Source organism: Lepidochelys kempii, chromosome 24 (assembly GCF_965140265.1).
Source record: "Lepidochelys kempii isolate rLepKem1 chromosome 24, rLepKem1.hap2, whole genome shotgun sequence".
NCBI lineage: Eukaryota > Metazoa > Chordata > Testudines > Cheloniidae > Lepidochelys > Lepidochelys kempii.
Window position 1 is genome coordinate 5,186,147 of NC_133279.1, and position 12,135 is coordinate 5,198,281.

A 12,135-nucleotide genomic window follows, 5' to 3' on the forward strand; every position below is an offset into this window, starting at 1 on the left:
CACAGTGTCATCATTCCCCTTGTGCAAAAGGGGGGAAACTGAGGCACAGAGCAGGAATGTGACCTGCACCGCAGCTTAGTGCTCCGAGCTCAGGACCTGTCCCCAGGTCTTGGAGGGGAGTTGCTGTCAGAACCGGGATGGGAGCGTGGGAGTTCTGGTTCCCGGTGCTGAGCGCAGAGCCGGGGGGCATGCGAGGTGCCCTCTGATGTGGTGGAGGGGGTGAAGCAGTTCCTGTGTGTGTTAGTTTGGATTTGGGGGTGGGGAGGCGGCTAGCAGGTTTCTGGGCCCCAGCCTCAGAGTTCTCAGCCTGGCTCTCCCTCGTCTGTTTCAGCGTGAGTTTGAAGGGCCTGGCTCCTGAGGAACTCGACTCCGCTGCGGGGCAGTTGGACAGCTTCTCCCAACACCGCAGGGACCCCCGCCGGGCCCCCATCATCCGCAGCAATGACGAGCTGGAGTCCCTGCTCTTGCAGGATGAGGAGGAGGAGGACCTGGAGCGGGCTCAGGTAGGGGATGCATCTCCTCTTCCTCCCTTGAGCACCAGGGGACTTGCCTGAAGGGGGTGGAGGGCCAGATCCTGGAAGGGGCTGAGCTTCTCCTGCCAGCTGCTGTGTGTCCTCAGCTCCCACTGGCTTTAGCGAGAGTGCTCTGCACCTCACATGATCAGTGCTCTTCTCCGCACCCCCCCCCCCCCACCTACTTGCACCTGCATGTTTGCAGCAATCATGCAACCAGCTCTCATGCTTCAGGGCCTTGTCCCACACCTGACACGAATCAGGAAGGAATTATCCCTCCGCTTGCGCATCACTACGCACCTGGCCGCAGTTGAATCCCCAGGGGCAGCTGCCTTGCTCTGAAGCACCCGAAACGGGCCATGAGAGGCAGGGATACTGACTCAGATGGGCCAACGGTCTGATACAAGGTGTGGGGAGACCAGGCAGGAATCCAATCTGCTGTGGAGGGAGGGTGGATGCCCGCTGAGATGGACCGAGTCTGGTCTGGTAGGGAGGTGAATGGAAAATGAGATGGCTCAGCAGTGCAGCCTGGGAGGGTAAGGGGAAGTTCAGAGTAGACTCCTCAATGGGTTAAGCCAGCCAGGCAACCCCTCCCATCCCTGCCCAGCGCTCTCTGCTCCAGTCCCCATCTGTTTTCACCCTGGCTGTGCGGCTCCCTTTGTCAACACACGGTGGAAGGAGGAAGGCAGCACAGTTCCTGTTCGGGGGCGTTATCCTCGAGAAGTGATTTTTCTCTTTTGGGGAAGGGAAACGGCCAGCAGCGTCGGCGAAGGCCCGTGGAGTAAAAGTGAAGTACGGAGCCTCGTGCGAGACACGTTGCGATGGCCTGGCCGCTCGTCCGTCCGGTCCTAGATCGTAGAGCCAGATGGGATGTTGTGATTGTCTTATCTGACTCGGGGTGCGGGAACCATGCCTGGGTGCTGGTGCTGGGGGGGGGCCGCATCCCTGGCTTGAAGTGGATTTCATTATATACAGGGATAACAGTTTGGTGGCTAACAGATAACAGAGGGGGGGCTCTCAGCACCCCCACTGTACAAATTGTTCCAGCCCCCCTGGAACCATGGCCGGGGGGGTCCTAGTGCCCCCACAATGGAAATATTCATGGTGGAGGCCCGCCATGGGGCATCTCTACGTCGCCACCCACCAATGTGTTCTGCTTTGCTAGAGTGACTTGGATTTGTCCCCGCCCCTTTCCCCACTCCATGTGCTGGGGGGCAGGGGGAGGAAAGAGGAGATGAGTGGGACGCCGAGGAGGGACTGGAATGGTCCCTGCGGTGCGTGGGATCATGCTGAGTGGCAGGTAGGATGCCCCAGCTTAGCCTGGTCCCTCCTTCCAGGCTCTCCCAGGCCGGGGGGGACAGGACAGGGTAGAGGGGAGGGGGCTTTTGTGCACAGGGTCCCAGCCATTGAGACTGCTGGGGGAGCGCAGGGCACCTCCCATCTCAGTAGCTCTCCTCATTATCCCTCCATTTGCCCCCCACCCTCCATTCACAGGGAGCCTACCCCCGACCCTGGTCTCATCTGCTGCATAACACAGGACTTCCCTGGGTTAATTCCTCTTTGAACCAGAGCAGATTTCAGAGAAAAACGCCCAGTCTCGATTGAAAAGTCAATCCACTACAACCTCGGGGGAGTTGTTCCCGTGGTTAATTTCCTTCCCCGTGAAAAATCTGCCCCTTGTTTCCGGCCTGGATTTGTCTGGCTTCAGCTTCCAGCCATTGGCTCATGCTCGCCCTTCCTCTACTAGACCGAAGAGCCTGTTAATTCCCGGGGTAGAGACTTACGGCCTGGGATCCAGTCACCCCTTCACCTTCCCTTTGTGAAGCTAAACAGATGGCACTGCTTGTGCGCGCCCCTCTCGGACGCGTCCTCTGATCCTTTCACCCTCTGCCTCTTCTCTCCACCTTCACCAGCCTCCTGCTGGACTTGTGGGCACCAGAAGGGGGCCCAGGATTCCAGGTGTGGTCACGCTGGGGCCAGATGCAGGTCCCCTGGTGCTTTAACAAACATCAGGGGTGTTTAACCCCTGGCTAAATTCCAGCCTGGGCCAATTCTACCGACAACTGTTCGCTGCATTTTGGTAGGGGCCTCGATCAGACCCCTGCTGCAGTAGGTGCTTCACCTACACTAGTGAGAGACCGTCCCTGCTCCAAAGAGCTGACAGCCTAAACAGAAAACTGGTGGGAGGGGAAACTGAGGCACAGAGCAGGGCAGTGACTTGTCCTGGATTGGCCAGCGGCAGACCTGGGAATGGTACTGCGGGGTCCTTAGGCCCAGTGCCAGGTAAAGGTTCCCAGGCTGGAGTACTGCTGATCTCTAGGATGCTTGCTGGTCTCCTGGCACTGGATTCCCTTTCCTCCTCTCCAGTGGACAGGAACAGGGGAGGGGGAAAGACAAGCGAAGAGCTAAAGGTGGGGGGAGAGGGGTGACTAATTTCTGCCCCGAATGAGACCACCTCAGTGCAAAAATCCACACCGTGCATTTCGGGTGTGAGCTGCCATGGGGATGGTGTGTGATGGGGAATGGTGTGGGCTGGGCAACCGAGAATGTGAGAGGGGCCCCTGACAGTGGAGGTGTACAGGCTGCTTCTTGAATCCTCTCTCTCTCTCGTGGCTGCTGTGGGGCTCCACCCCAGAGGTGGCTGCTCTTTAGTGATGGCCGCAGCGATCTACATAGCTGCCCATGCAAGAACGTCTGGAGAGGCGAAATTCTTCACCGCCTCACCGCAGCAACCCAACCAGCTCTCCTTGGAGCAGTGGGTGGGGGTCCCGGCCAGGGCTTTGTGGACCCACGTTCTGCTGGCAAGGGGGCGTGGCGGGGACTTTGCCCCCCTCCGGGCGGGTGCTGCGGGAAACCGTGGGCACACCGCTGTGTTTTTGAGCCGTTGCCCACAGCCACCCACTCTCACCTGGCGCAGCGGGGGCAGCTGGATCCCTGCGCTGCCTGGCACCGATCCCTGCGCTTGTCCCCAGGAAGATGCCAGGAGGCTGCAGGCATATCGGACCGGGCAGAACCCCGCCTCCAGCACCCTCTCCAAGTGCCTTTCCCTGAGTGGCATCGACCGCTTCCCGGATGCGGATGGTGAGTAGGGAAGGCCCCTCTGCCCCTCCATCTGGCTCCTCCAACCCCAGCCTGAGAGGCCACCCCAAGTGCTGGTGGGCGGGGGGGGGGACATGTCCCGAGAGGCTCGGGGCGCCCCCTTGCCGCTGTGCAGCACCACCCACAACCTCCTCCGGCTATGCTCCAAGTTCCCCACCAGGCAGTGCCGGCTACTGGCCACCAAGGAGAGAGCTGAGACCAGAAGAAATCCCCGGACCCGCTCTAGGGCACTTGACCTGTTGGATTTTCTTCCTGGCTTAGCCTCCCTTCTTGGCGGGGAGGGTTGGGAAACGGGGGGGGGGGGGTGTCTCTCCCTCTGCAGTCCTCGGACAAACCCTTCCCCGTCCCAGCCCATAGGTGCTGACTTTTTGGTTTTGATGGTGGGTGCCTCTCACTGGGCCCCTCCCCCTCAGCTCTGCCCCCTTCCCTGAGAACCCCTCCCCTGAGCACCTCCTGCCCCTCCCTGCCTTATGGACACTGGGGGGCAGAGAAGGGTCAGTGGCGGGGCAGCTGCTGAAGAGCTGGTTGGCGGCCAGCCCCAGGGGTGCTGAGCACCCCCAGAGTTGGTGCCTATGCCTGCCCCCCCGCGCCATGCTCTCATCGGACAGGGAGGAGAGGAACTGGGCCATGTTGTCACCAGCAACTGAGTGCAGCTATAAGATTGGGAAGGCCCCGCCCGGTGATAGCCATTGCCGGGCAGAGGGCAGACTCCTGCCCCTTGGGAGGAAGCCAGATCAAAGCGACCTGGGTCAGCTTCCCACCTGATCCCCTTGCTAAGGTGGGAGACTCTGCTGGGGGCAGAGAGCCAGCCCAAAGCCAGGCCCAAGCAGGCTGTAAGGGGCACATCAGCCTTTCGCTGGTGCCCTCTCCCCTGTGAGGGGAGTGACTTCTCTCTAGGGAGAGCGTTTCCCTCGGAGAGGGTCCCGTCCCGCGGTGCTGATGCTCGGTGTTCTCTCCAGCACGCTGACTGTTTCCTGTGTCTGTAAGGAAACCGCCAGGCCCTCGGCTTTGTGACCGCTGCCTTATGGGCCGCCCCTTCCTGAGCCCACCGTGCGTCTCCGGCCCAGCCTTGGGTTTCAGCGGGGAGATTTCCGCGACTTGCAGCGCGATGACATCCCCTGGCTTTCGCCCTCGGGCCAGCCCGGCTCTGAATCTCTGTACTGAGCCATCTGCTGAGCTGTTGCTTCCCTCCTAAATCAGTGAAACCCCCAAAAACTTTAGCACCGAGGTGAGGTTGCCCGGTGTGGCCTGCAGCCCTGCCAGCATGGGGAGAGAGGTGAAACTTAAACCGCTCATTCCTGCCCTTAGGGTGCACAACAGAAGTTATCAGAGCCGGGCAATTTTGTAAATTGCTAGTTCTAGGGGGCTGTATCTCAAGACCCCCTTACTCAAAGGGCCCCAGAGCTGGACCATTAGCCATACCCCTCCCCCTAAGGTGACACAGCACGTAGCAAGACAGTCAGAGCACTTGGAGTAGTTGACCGTTAGACAGAAAGCAAGACTCAACGTTAACTGGAGCCGGCGCTCTGCTATTACGTTCCTGTGTTCTCCGGTCCTGACCCCGAGCCTTGCGGTATCTCTAGGAAGCTGCAGGGTGCTGGATCGGTGTCATAATGGTTTGTTTAGTGTAGCTGTAGCCCACAGGACGTGGATCGTGCTGGGAACCTCTTCATTGGCCTCTGGGCTACGGCTTCCTACCGTCTTTTTGTTTTCGCCTTTGCAGAAATCCCCCTCTTCGCTTCTGGGACGGACCTCACCAATGGGTAAGGCTCAGAGGCGTTTGCTCGTCGTCAAGCTGTTTCTGGGTGTGTTACAGTGGAGGGACTGTACTTGGAGAAGGAGGATGGTCCTCTGTGGGTAAGACGGAGGTGTTTGCCTCAGGCGGTCTGGGTTCTGGCTCTGGTATAGGCTCCTTGTGTGACCTTGGGCAAGGCTGCTCCGTGGCTCAGTTTTCCCACCTGTAAAGTGGGATTAATGATCCTGACCTCCTCTTTTAAAGCACTTTGAGACCTATTCATGAGAGGAGCTTCATCACTGTCGGGCTTGTTGTTATCCCTTTGTTTCTCTTTTCTATGTTTCTGAGTTTTTCAGGGCAGGGGCTGTCTCTCACTAGGTCTGTGTACCATGCCTAGCATGATCTCAGCAGCCACCTCTTGATGCTACCATAATACAATAATAATAAACCATTCCCCAAGCCCTGAATGGTTAAGAGGCTAAGGACCCCTGTTAGTCCAGTACCGTATGGAGCAGGTTTAATTGACGCCAGGCTTCAAATGGGCTGAGAACCTCGATTCCCCCCTTGCTGTTGCTGAATTGGTGGCTTCAGAATCATGAGTCAGGCCCTTCTCCCCCCCCCCTCCCCCCGGCAAATCACGAGATTTAAAAAATAAAACCAGTAAACTTGAGGTTCTTTTTATTTACCTTCTGGTTTTGGAGCCAATGGGATTCACATTTTCAAGCTTCTGTTTGCAATTGTGAGAGCTAGAAACTTGCTTAAAAAAAAAAAAGCAGCAACAGCTGAGATTCTCTCCTAATCCCATGACTCCAGGAGCGGGCGCTTTAAGAAAAGACACCAAATATCATAAGTAGGGCCCTACCAAATTCATGGAACATTTTGGTGAATTTCACAGCCAGAGGGTTTTAAAATTGGTCAATTTCACGATTTCGGATGTTTACCTCCTGAAATTTCAGGGTGTTGTAACTTTGGGGGTCCCGACTGAAAAGGGGATCATGGCGGGGTGGGGTCACAAGGCGGGGGGGGGGGACGGTGTCGCAGGATTGCCACCCTCACTTCTGCGCTGAGCCCAGCTCTGAAGGCAGCAGCCCCGGAGCTTCCTGCAGGAGGAGGTTCCCGGAGGTGGAGGTGACGCCAATCTCCCCTGCCCTGCTGGAAGTGCCCCAGCTGGGGGCCCCGAGCTGCTAGTCCCGACCAGAGTCCAAGGACCCCGGCCAATTTGGAGGGCCCTGGAAAAATGGGCACCCTGAGCCTCAGCAGGAACTGGGGTGGGGGTAGCGGGGGGGCTGAATGCCCAAGCACAGACACCCTCAGGCTGCTGCAGCGCTGAAGTGAGGGTGGGGATGCACCACCCTCCCTTCTGTGTTGCCTCTGGAGGTGGGTCTGATCTCACCACCGAGAACCTGCTGTACAGGGGAAGGACAAGTCCTGTCCCTTCCCAGCCTGGCCAGGACTAGCAGTGCTCCCGGCAGGGGCGGTCCCAGCAGCAAGGGGGAGACTGGATTTCACGGGGAAGGGCTTATTTCGTGGTCTGTGACACATCTTTCACCGCTGTGAAATTGGTAGGGCCCTAATTCGTGCGATTCCTGATACAAATCGCACTGCAATGGTGGGAAAAGTTTCCCTTGTGTGGATAGAGTCATAGAAGCAGATGACAAGCTGCTGAGAGCTATTTAATGCCTGAAGATTTGCTTGAATAAAGGATCTAGTGCACATTTACCAGCGTGCCGATCCACAGAGATGTTTAGGCTCCTGATTTCAATGGAAGTTAGGAACCTAAATACCTTTGTGGATCTGGGCCCAGCGGACTCCAGTACCTAACTCCGATGAGAGGGAGTTCTGGATGACAGAGGGTTTAATGCATCTGGGCGTCCCAGCCGTCAATTTCATTTGGTTTGCTCAAGCATCCTCTTGAGCTCACTCATTTCCAAAGTCCTTTCCCGGGCACGTCCAGCTGCTGCATCGCGGCCCCTGGATGTCACGATCCCGGTCGGCTCATGGAATGTGACTGATGCAAACCCTGAGTAACTCGTCTGAGTCAGGCAGCCAGACTCTCCCGGCTGCAGGGCCCCAGTTCTCACTGCTGTATTAGCCCAGCCAGCATGCTGGGGTTTGCTACGGCTCTTGGGGCCCCGGCCAAAGCCACCTCAAGAGGAATGGGAAGGAGTAGGTTCAGTTCCCTGCTCTGCCGCAGACTCCCCGGTGTGAGTTGGCTAAGTCTATGTCTACACTGCAATTAGACACCCGCCGTCTACACTGCAATTAGACACCCGCTGCTGGCCCCTGCCAGCTGACTCAGCCGGAGCTCAGTTCAGGCTGCAGCCCAAGCTCTGGGGCCTTCCCACCTCGCAGGGTCCTAGAGCCCAGCCACCAGACTGAGGCACAACTTCAAAGCAGAGCTGGTTTTAGAGGACTAGAGGTTTTAGCGTGAGCCCCACCATCTGCGGATCCGGGCTGGGAGGCCCACTCCAATACACTGCGCAGTCTCACCTGTGACTGATCAGCCACCTCCCGCTGGGCTTGATCAACTGACTCTAAAAGCCAGCGTGCGTCTCCGGCGGGAAGCGGGTGGGTTTTTGTGCCGAGGGCCGGAGGAAGAGCTGCATCCGTACAGTGTGGGAGTTGTTACCTGATGGGTTGGGTGTCTGAAGCTCAAACTGTGCCCCTCAGAAAGGGGCTGAGAAGAGTCTGGGCATGTGGGGTCAGCCCTTCTTGGGCTGGGGGAGACAGGCCAGGAGCCTGCAACCGGGTTCAGTTCCTTGCTGCACCACAGGGGCTGTGGGTGACCTTGGGCAAATCACTTAGGCCAGATCCTCAAAGGTATTTAATAGGGCTGTCAAGTGATTGCGCGATTAATCGTGATTAATTTTTTAAATTAAAAAAAGTAATTGCACGATTAATTGCATTGTTAAACAATAATAGAATACCATTTATTTAAATATTTGTGGATTATTTTCAAATATATTGATTTCCGTTACAACACAGAATACAAAGTGTACAGTGTTCATTTTCTATTTATTTTTGAATACAAATATTTGCACTGTAAAAAAACAAAATAAATGGTATTTTCCAATTCTTCTAATACAAGTACTGTAGTGCAATCTCTTTATCATGAAAGTTGAACTTACAAATGTCGAATTATATACAAAAAAAACTGCATGGAAAAATAAAACAATGTAAAACTTTAGTGCCTACAAGTCCACTCAGTCCTACTTCTTGTTTAGCCAATCGTCCAGACAAACAAGTTTGGTTACATTTGCAGGAGATAATGGTGCCCACTTCTTGTTTACAATGTCACTTGAAAATGAGAACAGGCATTCGCATGGCACTGTTGTAACCAGCGTCTCAAGGTATTTATGTGCCAGAAGCGCTAAAGATTCGTATGTCCCTTCGTGGTTCATCCACCATTCCAGGGGACATGCGTCCATGCTGATGACGGGTTCTGCTTGATAACAGTTCAAAGCAGAGTGGACCGATGCATGTTCATTTTCATCATCTGAGTCAGATGCCACCAGCAGAAGGTTGATTTTCTTTTTTGGTAGTTCGGGTTCTGTAGTTTCCGCATCGGATTGTTGCTCTTTTAAGACTTCTGAAAGCATGCGCCATGCCTCGTCCTTCTCAGATTTTGGTCAGCACTTGAAATTCTTAAACCTTGGGTCGCGTACTGTAGCTATCTTTAGAAATCTCACACTGGTACCTTCTTTGCATTTTGTCAAATCTGCAGTGACATGTTCGTAAATCAAACACGTGCTGGGTCATCATCCGAGACTGCTAGAACATGAAATCTATGGCAGAATGTGGGTAAAACAGAGCAGGGACATACAATTCTCCCCAAGGAGTTCAGTCACAAATGTAATTAACGCACTATTTTTTTAACAAACATCATCATCACGGAAACATGAAGGGGCATACAAATATTTAGCATATCTGGCAAGTAAATACCTTACAATGCTGGCTACAAAAGTGCCATGCGAATGCCGGTTCTCACTTTCTGGTGACACTGTAAATAAGAAGCAGGCAGCAGGGTCTCCTGCAAAGGTAAACAAACTTGTTTGTCTTAGCGATTGGCTGAGCAAGAAGTAGGACCGAGTGGACTTGTAGGCTCTAAAGTTTTGCATTGTTTTGTTTTTGAGTGCAGTTAGGTAACAACAAAAATCTACATTTGTAAGTTACGCTTTCAGGAGAGAGCTTGCACCAGGGTACTTGTCTGAGGTGAATTGAAAAATACTATTCTTTTGGTTATCCTTTGTACTGTGCAAATATTTGTAATAAACATAATATAAGGTGAGCACTGTACACTTTGTATTCTGTGTTGCAATAGAAATCAATATATTTGACACTGTAGAAAAACATCCAAAAATATTTAATAAACAAGAGAATGCCAATTGAAATTTAACAGTGCGATTAACTTTTTTGAGTTAATCACGTGAGTTAACTGCGATTAATTGACAGCCCTAGTATTTAGGTGTCTAACTTCAACAGAAATTAGGGGGGCCTAAATCAGGAGTGGAACTCCCTAAAAGTGGGTGGGGGGCCCACTGGCACCTGAGGCCCTGCCCCTGTGCTGCCCCTTCCCCTCAGGCCCCACCCCTGTGCCTCCCCTTTCCTCTGAGACTCTGCCCCCAAGGTGCTCCTCTCCGTGCCCCCCCATCGCTCACCCTTATGGCCGGTAAAAAGTGATGGGGCCATGGCCCCCTGGACCCCCCTGTTCCGGTGCCCCTGGCCTAAATACCCGTGTGGTTTTGGGCCTTCATCTCTGCATGTCTCAGTTCCACCTCTGGATGCTGGAGATAACAGTGCTTCCTGCCTCGCAGAGATGCTGTGAGGATAAACGTTTCACAGAGTGATGGGGGCTCAGTAAGGGGGCCAGAGAGAAATCTGCCCTTTAGAAGGAGACTAGCTCCAACCTAGGGGTGTAGAAAAGGCTTGAATGCCGCTTCTGGAAGGAGAAGGACCTGCAGGCAGGGGCAGAGGCGGTCCTGCTGAGAAAATCTTTAGCGATGCTCCAAGCTGGGTAGAAAGCTTCTGTTTTATCCCCCTCTGGTTGTGGTCACAAACCCAGCATGGGCTGTGCTGAGAGGGCAGGACTGGGGCGTACTTCATTCACTGGCTGGCCCAGGCGGACAGTCAGCTGTGGCCACCTGCCTGCTATTAACAGGCTTCATTCATATTTATGCCTTGGGCAAAGCCTCCCCCAGGCGGGGTGTCCTGGCATCTGCAGAGACTGCTGGTCTCTGCTTCCAGTGGAAGGGGGGTATTTGTTGCAGATAGTAAGGGAAGGGTTTGAGATTCCTGGGAGGCTGGTACAAGACTTGTAAAGATTTGAAGATGCAGATAGGCACCCTGCTGAAAATCACTCAAGGCACCAAAATGCCTTAACAGATCTGGTCTCAGGCCTGGCCAATCTGTCATAGTTCACTGCCTTCGCATATTACAGCATTGCCATCTCTGGCTGCTTTATTGCAAGTCTTATGCTATTTAGTGGGGTTTTTCCTTAAAGCTCTAGCTCCTGGGGTCATGTGATGGGAGACCCTCTGCTTTCTTTCTTTTTTTTTTTTTATTTTTTATTAAAGTAAGTTTCTAGCTCTCTTGTAAAGTTTGGAGATGTGATTCCCTAAAAGCTCAAAAGGCAGAAAGCAAACTAAAAGAGCACCCGACATTAGTTACTTTTCAAAGTTTCAGGATTTTTAAAGTAAAATGGGTGGGTGGGCTTTTCTGTGGGGAGGGGACTGGTTCATTATTTTGGAATGCTTGGGATGGCAATACTCCTGTTAGGCTCTTCGAGTAGATGACTCTAGCTGGATGACTGGTAGAGTTGTTTCAGAAATGCATTTTGTTTTTTAAGTTGATGAAAGTGGGGAGTGGGGGTTGTTTTCCCCTCCCTGTTTGGGTTTTCATTTAAAACAAAAATCAAGAGTCTTTTTTTCTTTTTCTAGTTGGCGGCGGGAGGCGCAGGGGGGCGGGGGTGGTGTTCAGGTTTGTGGGGTTTGGCTTTTTTTTTAAACAAAAAAAATCTGGATGAAATTTGGTTTCCTCAGGGAAGTTTCTAGTGTTTTTTTGGGGGGGAAAAATGTGGACAAAAAAGTTTCAACCAGCTGTGCTCATTGAGATAGCGTTGTTCATCCCATCCCTGTGACATTATCTAGTATTGCCTACTGGTGAGAGCCCAGGCCACGGAGATTAGATCCTGCACACGGTTGGAGGAGATCCTTTCTGTCTTTAATCTGCAACTCTGTTGTCTATTTGCCACTTGGTGGGTGACTTTGGGTAAGTTGCTTCCCCATTCCGTGCCTCAGTTTCCCCATCCGTAACGGACAGATGATGATTATGTTCCTAGCCAGTGTATTCATGTGTGCTGGACTTGCCCGCCACCCCCACTTTTTGAGCACACGGAGGCTGCGTTAATTTTCATCCACCACAAACTCCTCCCTCAATGAGATTTCTGTGGCCAGGGTCTATGCTGCTAGAAGCCAGCATAGACCATGAAGTGTATCTAGTCCAGCGGTAGCAGAACTGGGAACAGAACCCACCACCTGCTCTTCCTACGCTAGACCCGGCTCCCCTCCCAGAGCTAGAAAAGAGAACCCATGTCCTGCTGCTCTGACCATCAGACTCCACTCTCGGGGCTGGGAATGCAAAGCTTGGGCTTGTGATTCCCTTGCTCTGACCGCTAGACCCCACCATTTCCCTGAATGTCTCCTGAGCTGCCTGTCACACACTGTCCTCCATTGTTTGCATCTGTGTCAGGCGGGGCAGCCAGCGCCGAGGGATCTGTCGCTGGAGCTGGTG

The 12,135-nt window shown here is 53.8% G+C and overlaps 1 protein-coding gene across 2 annotated transcripts in view; it reads left to right on the forward strand.

Annotated features, from left to right (window-relative positions):
- Positions 1 to 12,135, forward strand: part of ARHGEF2 (Rho/Rac guanine nucleotide exchange factor 2) — a 130,337-nt gene that overhangs the window by 22,792 nt on the left and 95,410 nt on the right. For both annotated transcript variants that reach the window (XM_073322498.1, XM_073322499.1), the window contains exons 3-5: positions 332 to 503; positions 3,485 to 3,593; positions 5,335 to 5,374. In XM_073322498.1, the coding sequence (XP_073178599.1) occupies positions 332 to 503; positions 3,485 to 3,593; positions 5,335 to 5,374 (321 nt within the window). The remainder of the gene's footprint in view (positions 1 to 331; positions 504 to 3,484; positions 3,594 to 5,334; positions 5,375 to 12,135) is intronic.